The 13,756-nt window shown below is 37.6% G+C and overlaps 1 protein-coding gene across 1 annotated transcript; it reads right to left on the bottom strand.

Moving 5' to 3' along the window:
* Positions 1 to 1,756: 1,756 nt before the first annotated feature.
* LOC105921433 lies at positions 1,757 to 12,488 on the bottom strand. Its single transcript, XM_036144750.1, is given in 9 exon segments — positions 1,757 to 2,370; positions 2,373 to 3,320; positions 3,418 to 4,253; positions 4,255 to 4,606; positions 5,655 to 5,696; positions 5,796 to 6,431; positions 8,815 to 8,865; positions 11,724 to 11,794; positions 12,226 to 12,488. Coding segments are annotated over 8 exon segments (3,492 nt in total). The 5' UTR covers positions 11,743 to 11,794; positions 12,226 to 12,488; the 3' UTR covers positions 1,757 to 1,762.
* Between the last annotated feature and the right edge of the window lie 1,268 nt (positions 12,489 to 13,756).

Raw genomic sequence — 13,756 nt, 5'->3', positions numbered from 1 at the left:
TACAGTAACTTGCAGGTTTAAGTACAATACACGAAAACAAGCAAAACATTTATGTCTATTTTTCAAGCCTTTATTTTTATAACATGAAACCATTCCTAGTAAATATGTTTTCATTTTGTCGAATAAAATAAATGTAAGCATTTGTATTAAAAAGGAAGATTAAAATCATAGAAAAGTAAAGTGAAAAACAAATTTAAAAAAAAAAACGCACTTATTTTACAATAGGAAATCCCTTCATGACTGGTGGTTAAACACTTTCCAAACATAAAATTAAAAAAAAAAATTAATCATAAAAAAATTATGGTAAAAAAAAAACTGATGACAAGATGAATTAAATATAAACATCAATACATACATGCAAATTAAACCTCAATTGAATGGGTAAAAATAAATGTTATAATAACTGTATGTATAATCAAAGCTTTAAAATTAACATTTGCAAAACTGCTTTAGAGTAAATTTTCCCTGAGCACAGGAATAGTTAGAAAAGTTTATCTACATCTAAAACAACACATTACACATTAGAAACCCTCTGACACCAATATAATACATTTAGGGATTAATCCGAGTAACTGCTGATTAGTAATCTCACATTTAGATGCAAAAAAGTGAAACAGACCAGATGTACAGATATTTTATTAAGAATAATTAAAAATATTATTTGAAAATGTCAGGACACTGTAATTGGTGTGTCCAGGCAGGAGTGCATCATTTGAACCTTAAAGGCCATTTTACACCCTCTGCATTACAGAATCAGTATTTTCAGCCCCTTTTGAAGAATAGGGCTAATCAGAGCAGAACAGGGACATAATGTGATGTAACATCTGTTCAATGATTGGCCAAGGGTAAGCAGAAACAAGGTTTTCACAGAGGACAACCATGAACAGAATGTGTCAAACTGAAATATAACTTTACTATTAAAAAATCTTTAACCACACCTGAATGAAACAAAAGTAAAGAAAAGACGTTGACAGATGCACTATATGTAATACTGTAAATCAGATCCAAAGATTTAGTGAGACGCTCTCTCATTTTCCACTGAAAGCGTTTAAGGTTTATCTCTAAAGAATGTTAACAATGTGTTTATTGCCTCTGATGTAACTACTGTGTATACGGGAGGAGGGAGAAGGCAGAGAGCAGCTCCACCAAATCAGCATAGTGCAAAAATTTAATAAAATTTATTTATAGAGAAGGAATACAAATTTTGACCAGAATACATAAATAGTAAGACATGCTATGATTTTGCAACTAACAGTTTTGCTACTCTTGTGGTACTAACTTGTTTTTTCGTACATGGATGTAATATATGGTTGATGCAAGCAGAAGCAATAAAGTGAGCACTCATTTAATCCTGTCAAAGGTGGCTTATCAAAGCCGTCTGTGAGTGAGAAGAGGGATAAACCTGGGGTTGTCTCTATATCCAGTGACTAAAACATCAGTCAAAGTTACCAGTTTAAAATCATTATACAGTTAAAAGCAATCAGTCAAGTTCAATCTGTCAGATTTTCTAAGACTTCCTTTTTGATTGTCCCTTCAACTGCACTTTTCAAATAACTGGAATGTAAATCACTTAATAGAAACTAGAATATGGCGTTTCAGGGCTGGTTCTGTTACAGCAGTCTGATTTCAATTTGATTTGTTTTAATGACCAATTTGTACTGATAGTAACAGGAAGCTTTCCAGTTATGGTCACATCAGCAGATGCTGCATTCTTCTTTGTATTTTTTTCTCAATTCATCTGTTTCTTTCTGATGCTTTTCCTTTAAATATTGCAGTTCTTTTTTTGTTGTTCCTTCCTCTTCTTTTCATCCTCTAATTTCCCAGCTTTGTCTTCAAGCTCTTCTTTCAGTTTCTCTTCATTGTGACGTGTGAGATCATACAGCAGACTGTACTCTTTCCTTTTATTCTTAACTTTCTCTTCCATTTCTTTCTCCTTTTCTTTCAGTTTCCTCAGTTCTTCATCATGTTTTTCCATCAGAGCTTCCAAGTCTTGGGAGTATTTTTCTCTGAACTCATTGAACTCTTCAGCTTGTTTTCTGGCCTCCTCTTCATATTTAGTTTTCATGTCCTCCATTTGTTTCTTATAGTTTTCTTCTGGCTCCTTTCGTTGCTTCTCCTCCTTTTCTCTTCTGATCGTATCTTCTTCTTTACGTTGGTATTCTGATTTTTTTCTCTCTTCATCAAATTCTTTTTGGAGCTCTTTTATTTTAGCATCTACAAATTTCCTGATCTCTTCAGCATCGTGAAGCCTTTTTTCCCACCAATCTTTTCTTTCATTTTCCCACTTCTCCTTCTCCTTTCTCATTGCCTCTCTACTTTCTACCAACTCCTTATTAACCATTTGATTTTTTTGGGATTCTAATTTTATTATTTCAGCAAAAGCTTCCAGTTTTTTTGCCATTGTTTTCTCTGAGCTTCTTCGTCTTGTTTTCTTTTCCTGTCTTCTTCTTCTCTCCTCTTTTTTTCAGTCTTTCTTTGTTCTATCTCTTTCATGATGTTTTCCTCTTTTTGTCTCAGTTTTTTGTCTGTCTCTTTTCTCTCTAGTTCAATTGCTGCTCTCTGTTCTTCCATTTTCATCTTCATAATTTGCATTTCTTCTTCATGTTTTCTTTCTAGATCCTCCCTCTTTTTCTTTATTTCTTCATCTTTCTCCATAAGTATCCTCTTCATTTCTTTCTGTATGGCAGCTTCTGCCTCTTGCAGCATATCATTGGTGTAATAGGTACCTCCATTTTCCTTCAACATCTTGTTGATCTTTTCTATAAGCTCATTAACTTGCGTAGGGTTTTCTTTACTTCGATTATTAAACACATGATGTCTTCCTCCACAGTCAGCCAGCAGTTTCTTAAAGGACTCATCACAATAGTTTTCAATGTAATCTTCAATAGACACATCATCCTCCTCCAAAGAATCTCCTCTAGTTAGAAGGATGATGGTGAACTTTTCTGAACCCTTTCCAAATGCTTTCTTGATCAAACTTAAAGTCTTTCTCTCCTCTGGTGTGAATCTTCCAATCTGAAACACCAGCAGGAAGACATGTGGTCCTGGAGCCAGGAGACTCATACATTTCACAATCTCATCTTGAACTTCTTCATTAGACAAAGTTGAGTCAAACAGTCCAGGAGTGTCGACAACAACAACGGGAAGACCGTTCACCTCACCCGTTGCTTTCTGACAGCGTTTGGTTACTGATGTTTGACTTGATTGAGCTTTAAACCTTTTTCCTCCTAGGATGGTGTTTCCTGAGGAGCTTTTTCCACATCCAGTTTTCCCAATCAGAACAATTCTCAGACAATCTGGGGTTTTCTGTTCCTCATTACCTGCAATAATAATTAAACAGGTCAGTTTCATCATACCCACAACATAGAACAGAATTTAATGTATCATTATTAATTATTTTGAACATAAACAACTTACAGTTTATCCGTTTATCCTTTTTAAGTTTATCAAGTTCAGCCTGTTGAAAGCTGCAGTTTTCCTTCAGTTGTACAATTCTTTTTATTTGGGCATGTGTGAATATTTCAGTTGTGTAGCTGCATAGCTTATCATTCCTTTGTCTCATTTTTTCCACCATCTCCAACAGTTCTGGGATCTGCTGCTTGCTCTTGATGTTGACAACAACATCTCTTCCTCCACATCTCTGAATAAGCCTCTGGATGTCTCTGTCTCTGCTTATAAAGTTAACAACAGCTGGATGTTTAGGATCTGACTCCACAGTGAACAGCATCATGATGAAGTCATTGACCACAGAGCTGAACATGTCCTGGATGGTCTGTAACTCTCCCTTGTCTTCATCAGTGAGGGGACCCACAGGTAGGACTAGGATGAAGGCGTGGACCCCCTCAGGATCACAGAGGGAGATGCACCTGAATGATTCCTCCATCACTTCCTGCTGAGTTCTTCCATGCAAGGCAGGCAGCTCCACCACAGAAACCCAACGTCTGCTGACCTCTCCCTGGTTTTTAATACTAACTGATGAGTAGGATCTTAGCTCAGTCTGACCTAAGATGGCCTTGGCTGCTGAGGTCTTCCCTGCTCCTCTCCTTCCACACAGAACCAGGTTTAGTGGAGGTTTGATCTGTTGCTGAGGGGGTCTGCTGGTCTCTCCTCTGAAGCTCAGATATGTTCCTTTGTTTTCCACCATGATGGTCTCAATCTCCATCATCAACAGACTGCGATCATTTTTATTCATGTTGTAGCATCTGCCTTGGACCAGCCTGAGGAGCTCATTGACAGATGAACTTTCTCCATCGTGTTAAGATGACCACTGAATGTCCGAAGGCATCTGGACTAAACAATCTCAGGATGAAGTTCATTGTTTTTCTGTTCTCTACAGTAAATTCTGAAGGTTTCACTAACAGCAGCAGAACATGTGGTCCAGGGTAACAGAGCCTCACACAGTTATTCATTTCTCCAAGGATTTTTTCCTGAGAAAGACTGAACATGTCAGGAGTTTTTACTACGATCACTGGTTTTCCTCTCCACTCTCCACAGGAGGCCACGCTGCGCTTCTGGTGATGAAATTCCTGCTCTTCAATTATCAAGTTACCAAGTTTTGACTTTTTATCTTCTCTTCCCCCCAACAACACAATCCTAAAAACAGATTCTGTAAGAAATTAGATAAAATTATGTGATTAAACCTTTTGTCATGTCAGCTGAAGTAAAAAAAAAAAAATCACATAATTTAATGTAAATAATGAAATTCTGTAAGGGGATAAAGTCCATATAGCAAACATTTGGAAAAGGTTTGATATACTGTCAGTAGGAAACAATGGACACACAAGTGCCCAGGAACAGAATGTGATAAATTTAAATTTAAAATGTTGACTGTTGTGTGGGATTGTTCAGACAACAACAAACTAGCCTGTTATGTCCAATCATTCAGAACTAAGGAAGCCTTTTGGACGTGAGGCCAATGAAACAAGAGAGGAAGTCCAGTTGGTTTAGGATTAACAGCAGTTAGATCCATTCTGGAAGCAGTCCGTGGACCCACCAGGACTTGTGGGTCTGGTGTCTGAGCTTTCTAAAGCCAAACCTCTCTGTTTCAGAGCTTTCCTCTCCTGTTTTACAAAACAGCGGGTTCTTCAGCACATTCATCACACATCAAAATGTGAGCACTGCCATAGTGAAGCAAAGATCGCACCACCTCATGTTTCCTCAGTTATTTTGTTTACCCTCTACTCTTCTGATTCTGTAATGGCTTTCGAATCAGGTTGAGAATGTATCTTCTCCCAATTCATAGTGAATGGCTTGTACAACACTTTAACTAGTCTGACAACCCCAAAGTGCTTTACACTAGTCAGTCATTCATCAATTCACACACTGGTGGTGGATAGGAAGTAGACTGACAGAAGTGAACCTGCCATACATCGGGGTCACTGGACCCTCTGACCACCATCAGCACAACGACTGAGACGGGTGTAGCAGGGAATTGAACCAGCAACCCGCCTATTGCAGGACAAATGCATGAGCGTCACTGTCGCCCCATACTCATGTCTGGTTTTATTATGGGGACTCTGGTTTCTGCTCAGTTAAATAACAAACATGTTAAGTGTGAACTAGAAAATTTTCCTGAGCTGTGAGTGTACAGAGCAGAATAGCGACCTCTACAGGCCAGTCTGCAAATCTCATTATTAACTGATAAAGGTACCCACCTTCATAGGACAGATGTGTTCTGGATATTTGACAACTGAGACCTTTAAAAACAGGAGATTATTGTTTATTATAATGGATAAAATAAAAAACATCTGTGTCAAGGTTGTATTGATATTATTTTCAGTGATTTCTGGACTTACCAGCATCTTTAACAGCAGCAACTAGAGAACCTGTTGGTGGCTTTCCTTTACGACTCTGAAGAGAATCTGTTAAGCTGGTGGCTGCTTCTTCAAACTCTTCATAGCTCACATGTTCTCCGTTGTTCTCTTTCACAATTTGACCAAAACGAGTCAGCAGCTCTGGACACTCAACATCCTCCTTCTTTAAGTATCTGTATCTGCATTTTCTGATCAGTTCCTGAATTAAAGCCTTTTTCGTATAATCTTCAAAAACATTGTCCTGCTGTCTTTGTACAGAATTTAACATCAGTATAAAGGAATGATCAAAGGATCGATCGTTAAAAGCTTGAAGTACTCTGTGCATCGTGTTTTTCTCTTCTTCTGTGATGTTTTCAGGCTCCAGAACCAACAGGAACACATGAGGTCCAGGAGCAGAGACTCTTGCACAGTCTTTGATAAACTGTGTTTGTTTGGCTGTAGTTGGAAACTGAAGATCAGGAGTGTTGATGACAACAATTCTGGTTTTCTCCTCTTCTCCACAGACTCTGACACAGGACTGAGGTTCAGTGTTAAAAACATCCTTTCCCATTATGAAGTTTCCCACTGATCTCCTCTGGGACCAGCTGCTTCCCAGCAGAACCACCCTGAGTTCAGACACTGAAATTGTAAGAACAAAAAGTTTGTTTACCACTCAATAAATTGGAAAAACATACTTTGAAGTTCAAGTTTTCAAAACTGTATCGAGACAGTTTACTCAGTGAAGTAAGAAAATTAGCTCAGCTGCAAACTGGTAAACACTTAAAATCTAATTTGTAAAAATATCAGTTCATGATCTTTATGGAAAAAGTAGCCAACACATAAGTTTAAGTACAGATGCTAATTGTTTGTTTTGTCAACCTTAGAACTGTTTCTCCACCCACAAAAACACCCGCTTGGTAAAAAATATTTTTCAAACTGTTTCTGTGTTCTGACTGATACATCCATCCATCATCTTCTCCTTATCCGGGGTCGGGTCGCGGGGGTAGCAGCTTCAGTAGGGAGGCCCAGACGTCCCTCTCCCCGGCCACTTGGGCCAGCTCCTCCGGGGGAATCCCAAGGTATTCCCAGGCCAGCAGAGAAACATAGTCCCTCCAGCGTGTCCTGGGTCTTCCCCTGGGCCTCCTCCCGGTGGGACGTGCCCAGAACACCTCTCCAGGGAGGCGTCCAGGAGGCATCCTGACCAGATGCCCGAGCCACCTCAACTGGCTCCTCTCGATGTGGAGGAGCAGCGGCTCTACTCTGAGTCCTCCCCGGATGACTGAGCTCCTCACCCTATCTCTAAGGGAGAGCCCAGACACACTACGGAGAAAACTCATTTCAGCCGCTTGTATCCGGGATCTCGTTCTTTCGGTCACGACCCAAAGCTTGTGACCATAGATGAGGGTAGGAACGTAGATCGACCGGTAAATCGAGAGCTTGGCCTTTTGGCTCAGCTCTCTCTTCACCACAACGGATCGGTACAGCGCCCGCTTCACAGCAGACGCTGCACCAATCCGCCTGTCGATCTCCCGCTCCATCTTCCCTTCAGTCGTGAACAAGACCCCAAGATACTTAACTGACTGATGCTTCTGATGAATAAAATAAAATAAAAATATTCCCTCCTTTCTGCATCTTCATCCTTGCACTCTATCGTGCTCCCTCTGAAGTTAAACCCGGTCATTCAGTTTTGTCCTCTCTGCTGCTAGATTGTTATTGCTCTTTTAGACCTATCCTAACTTTGCTTAGAAACAGCTTCAGTCATTAGTATATTAGTTTGTGGTTGTGAAATCATTGCTTTTTTTGTGTGTGTGCTTGATTTGCTCATAAAGTTAGTTGCAGCTTTCTTTCCAAACCTTTACCCGCTTCAGGAAGTATAGAGGTCAAATCCGATGATTTGCAGATTTGTGTCATGCAAAGGATATGGTGACAGATACGCTGAGATCCAGAAATGTGTTTTGGTGAATTTATCATAAAACAGTCAGCTATCAAAGGGCAATGGGATGGATTATGAAGTGCTGAGACCAAGCAGGTAAAACAGGGACCACAAATGAAATATGAAGATGGATGGATGTAACTGTGGTCAACACCTCTGCACCCTCTATATATAATGTGTATATATATATATATATATATATATATATATATATATATATATATATATATATATATATATATATATATATATATATATATATATATATCTTTTGTGTTTGGACCTGGATCCTCCCCTGAGCCATCGCCTTTAGACCTTAAGTCACAAAGGCAAATTATAAAACAGTACCTCTGATAGATTCTGTGCCATGTTTGAACCAAGTTCTTGAATGTCTTAATGTTGACAATTTTATGCAGTCATTTGCCAGTCATTGTGCAGCCATCTTAGATCAGGTAACACCCCTCAAGTCTACCAGTGTGTTTCAAGTACAGCCCTGCCCTGGGATCAATTTGAGAATCATGAATCTCAAAAGACTGTGTCAGAAAACTGAACACCTATGGAAATCTTGTAAACTTAAAGTTCACCTACTGCAACTGAGGGACTTTATTTATTCTCATAATGAAATGAAAAGGCTGTCAGATCCAATTATTTATATCAGCTGATAACAGCTAGTAAAAATTCCTAAGGTTTTATATGAAACAATCAACTATCTGGTGTTCCCCAGTGTCTTGGCTGCACTTATGCTTTGAAATGAATGTAATGACTTTTTACATTTCTAAATTGACAAGATCAAGGACAAAGGAAAAAATATAACCACCTTCATGTCGAATCCAATGTGCGTTGCACCCCTTGATCCAGCCAAAACTAAGAACTATAGGCAAATATCCAAACTCCCCTTTTTATACATAATTTTAGAAAAGGAGTGTAATGATTTGGGTTTTGGTTATTTTTGCATTTGGACTTTTTGTGGACTATGTATGTATGTATTTATTTCATTTGCTCATTTTTACAGTTTAGAGGAAATATGAGGTACTTTGGGTGGTCTTTAGTTGTAAATTTGTAATTCTATATTTAAAAAGATAAACTTACTGTCAGGTGGAATAAATTCATAGCTTCTGCTTTTTTTAACAGGCAGTCGATCTGTCAAGACAAAAGTAAACAAACATATTTATGTGGGCAACATTCTGTTTTTATATTTAAAAAGTATTTTCAGTTTTAACCTAGTTAAGAAAAATTATTATTATTATTATTATTATTATTATTATTATTATTAATGATAGTAGTAGTAGTAGTAATAATAATAATAATAATAATAATAATAATAATAATAATAACAACTGAATTATTCAAAGTACAAATAGCTGTTTGGGAGAATTCTCTCAGGGATCAAACTAAGGATCTTATCCCTCTATATTTTCTATCTTATTCTGTGATACAAACCTTCTGCATATCCTGCTTGAATCCATTCATGGATGTTCTCTGTGATCGCTCTCCTCTCCTTTTATCTGGCATCTCCACATTCACTATCCTTTGTCCAATATGTTATTATTTCTCCAAACCTTACCTCTCCAACTTTGTCTCCACACAGCGCAACATGAGCCGTACCTCTGATCTGCTTGTTTCTAATCCAGTTCATTGTGTCACTTACTATGAAAATCTGAATATTGTTCTCTGACCACTCAAGCTCTGCCACTGCTTAGACTCATCATCTTTGTCTGTTTGTTCTTCATAAACCTTACATTTTTATCTGCCAACCCTTACCCTCAATTATACAGTTCCATGAACCCTATACTCTATCTCTAGAGTTCAGCTCTTTCTGAGTTTTGCTAAAGTTCTCCAGTAACACATTCAAACATCCTGTAGACATCTTTCTCAGCAGGAAACAATGAAAGCATCACAACAATTCTGCTTGAAACTGAAATATTCTCTGTTAGACAGTCAACCCGATACAGTAAAGTATCCCCATAAATTCACAATCTACTGCTAACTGTGCTACTCTACTGCCAAATCTGCCTTCCAGACTCTTGTGAAGGTTTACCTGCTTTACTGACCTGATTCCTGCCTCCAGCCTATTCAGACTTTTATGTCCTGCTGTTAGCAGCACTGACTGTTTTCTGCTACTCTCTGGACATTAACCTTCCTACACCAAGATTTTTTTGTTATTGATTTATTTTTAACAAACATTTTAAGTTAAAAACCATGTCTGGGTCAAAGATTGGGTTATCTGTTGGGCTGAGCTTTGCACAGACAGCTGTTCTCAGTGATGGATTCATGAAGGTGGATCTTTGGTTACAGCAGACAGAACTTCTGGAGATGTGGGACCATCAGAACAAATAGTATTTTCGTCAGATATCTTGAAATGAAAACAGAGCCCTTTTCCTTTTTGAAAAGGTGCTATATTGGGAGTTAGTATTTATAAGAATCAAGCTTAAACAGATATGATTATTCTCATATGAAACAAATGGTATGGTCATACAATCATGTAGGCTGAGATACCACAGGAGAATATTTTTGTCATTTTCTATTCTAACCCATTAACTGAACAACGAGGTGACTGCACTATTCTTTTACTTTTTAACAGAATAAAACATCTCTATTTCCATGATCAGTGTGAGCTTTGATGCTTTTTTGTGTTTTTGCTCTGTCTTCTCAGTATGAGGGATTGCTGCAATGCCATCAACAGTACAGACGACTGTCCACTGTGGCTCTACGCTCTTTCAGGAGGAGTGAATGTCTGGGTTAATGGGGTTTTTACAGCCCTGGTGACTATCGACTTATAATATCTGTGTCCGTATGAGCTGCTAACTGAACCGTACGTTCAATCAGAGCGTCCGCACAACAGCTAATAAAGTCAGGAATTACTTTGTTGTTTTCAAACAAAGTTGCTAAATGCCTCAGCTCACTAATAACCTGGGTAGCTATTGTGCCAATAGCGGCAGCCACAGCTGTAGCTTCTAGATTGAGCAAAGAAGTCCGACCAACCAATAGGCACAGAAAGACCCCTATAATGAAGCAGATATGCATACAGAAACGTAAAAAGAAAGCAAGAAATGAATAGAGTTGAAGAAATGGGTATGAAATACAAAGAATAAAGCAGACAAAAACATTTAATTTGCTTTTGTAACTAATAAATAAAAGTTGAATATTATAACAAATGAATGGATAATTATTACAAAGGAGAAAAAATAAAAAAGCTAAGCAAAAGATATTTGCATTTGTCATATAATTATTGCCTACTTTTATTTATTTGCTGCATTATTGTACATTCAATAGTATACTTATTTTTTGCGCATTTATTTATTTATTTCTATTTTTTTTTTAAATGTCTCCTATCCCGTTGCAATACATATGCACAACAAAAACCCGGAATAATGCACATGTAAATATCTGCCACAATGTTCTTCCTCAGCACTTAGTTGTATTATCCTTATCTTTTGTCTTATTCATCTTACATAACTTCCATTTGTTTTGTTTATTTAAATAATTTATTTCCACATTTATTTATGTCAGCTATATATTTGTCTATGTGTAGCACCTTATCACCGAAGCATATTCCTCATACGTGTAAAATACTACCTGGCAATGAAGCTCATTCTGATCCTGAGTCTCCACAATAATTAATAATTAATTCAGATCGACTTCTCTGGGCACCTCTGGGTTCACTATGTGGGCTCGGTCTGGCTGGCTTTTTTTTTAACAAAAATAGTAAAGCTAATGTCTTGTTTCTTTGTCTTATGTATGTATGTATCCTGAGCCAGTCTCTGCCCCTCCAAAAATGTTGTAAAATATGACAGAGCTTCTTTTTTCTTGAATAAAGTTCTTTGAATAGGTATCAACCGGAGCACTATAGCAAAAACAGTAGCGCTCCACTAATGAAAATAAATCTGTTAGGCTCTCTTTGGCATGAAGACAACAATTCTGAATGTTACACTGCAAGACAGGAGATGTCTGGCTGAGGCTAAATTTCTCTGCTTCCTGTTTCAGAGATTACCACTCACCTGATGCAGGTGACGCCATGTTAGTGAGCAGAAGGCTTCAGAGATTCCAGTTAATCTGATCCTTAAAAATCCTGAAATAAAAATAATAATAATAATTTAAGTCTTTGAGAAAAGAATAAAAAACAGAAACATGCATTTTTCTATACTTCCTGGTCTGACAGCAGGGTTCTGAAGTAACATCTCAGTAATAAACAGAAACATTTTGTGTTGTAAAGATATATCTGTACATCAGACAAGTCAAACTGCAAATATATCAGGAAAGGCTCAAACAAAGTTAAAAGTAAGAGTTTTGAAAGTTCTGGGCCTAAAATCACTGGAGCTGCATTCAAAATGGAGGGAGGCACCGTGGCGTGCTGCACTAAATAACAGCCTTCACTGCTGATTAACTAACCTGATCCATTACAAGCTAAATATCTTCTGATTATCTTTCTAAACGGCATTAATAATGAAGAAAAGGAAATACTGATAGACTTATAGTCAGATCACATGGTACTCATCTTACCTTCGGCCAGTCTGTTAGTAATTCCCCAGATAATCCATCCTGAAGGTTCACATCTGATAAAACTCAATTTTCTACCAAGCAAAGGAAAAAAAGTGTCTAAAATAGTGGAGTATTTCAGTTTAAAGTGGTTTAGTCTCAGACTTCAGGATCAGTTCTGCTGTTTCACCGTCTCAGCTGAAAGTGAAAGTAAAGACTGTTTCCTGTTTAACTGCTGCAATAAACCAACTTCAGCTGTTGAAAATGTTAAGCACATGCATTAGATATTAAAAGTGTACAGCCGACTATTAAACATGTTTCAGTAGCATTTACAAACTGCTTTTTATTTATATTTAAAGCTTTATTAGATTTTATTCTAGAACTATTTCATGTTCAAAAGACAAAAAACTAAAATATACAGTGTTATTTAATATGAAATGTATAAAGTGACAGCCAAAGCTAATGATAGAGGTGTTCTATATAGATGTGATTCTGTAAGATCCCTAATCCAAGCACCTGTAGGTGTTTGTGAGAGTGCGCTTGTGTCTGTGAAGTTTATCCATGAGAAAAATGCTCAATAGTGGTTGTGAAGAACCAACTGCTTTAAGTGATTGCAGTTTTGAAAAAGTTTAAAATCCTATAAAATGCAGCTTTTCATACTTATCTGATCTTTTTTTCCTCCAGCAAATCAGTCATTTATTTATTTTTTTCCTTTAGACAACATCAGATATCAGTGTTTGTGTGAGAATATTCCTCCTGTGAAAATAAGAAATAAAACAAAAGTATGAAACTTCACATTTACAACAATGAGAGTGAGAACTTGGAGCTAAAGTATTTTGTAGAACCCAGTTTAAAAAGAAAATGCCATCACATCTAAGAGACAGTAAAAACTGATCAGACCCTCAGGATTATGTTATGTACAAAACAAAATAAACACAATATCTACAAGATTGCTGTCAAAGTTTCAGAATTTTAAGTTGAAACTAACATAATTGAACAAAAGAAAAACAGGAAATTATGCTCATAAATGTTTAAAATAATAGGTATTATATCTACTAAATGACAACATCCATTTCAATTTTAAATTAGGGTAATCAATTATTTGATAGTTAACAGGGGCTGCACGGTGTTCCAGTGGTTAGCTCTAATGGCTCAGAGCAAATGTTTCCAGGTTTTAAATCCATACTTTAGATTTTTCTGCACGGGTTTGCATGTTCTCCCAGTTTATACATGGTTATTTCCAGGTACTCCGCCTTCCTCTCAAAGTCCGAAAATGTGACTGTTGGATTAATCTGTCTCTCTAAAACAGAAACCACTTTGTTTGTGCATGTGTTGCTCAGTGATAGGCTGGCAACCTGAACAGGCTGTACCCAACCTTTTCATTGCGTGCACCCGGCGTGCAGCCTGCGTGCAGCCAATCAGCACGCAGGCTCAGCCTGGCCCGCCCACTCTGCTGTCTCTCACAAACAACCGCGGTGCTGCTGATCAGACTCGGAGAGAGAGAGAGAGAGAGAGAGAGAGAGAGAGAGAGAGAGAGAGAGAGAGAGAGAGAGAG

This window comes from Fundulus heteroclitus, chromosome 12, assembly GCF_011125445.2.
Source record: "Fundulus heteroclitus isolate FHET01 chromosome 12, MU-UCD_Fhet_4.1, whole genome shotgun sequence".
NCBI lineage: Eukaryota > Metazoa > Chordata > Actinopteri > Cyprinodontiformes > Fundulidae > Fundulus > Fundulus heteroclitus.
Note: the sequence above shows the minus strand (reverse complement) of the source record. Positions and strands in the feature narration are given on the sequence as shown.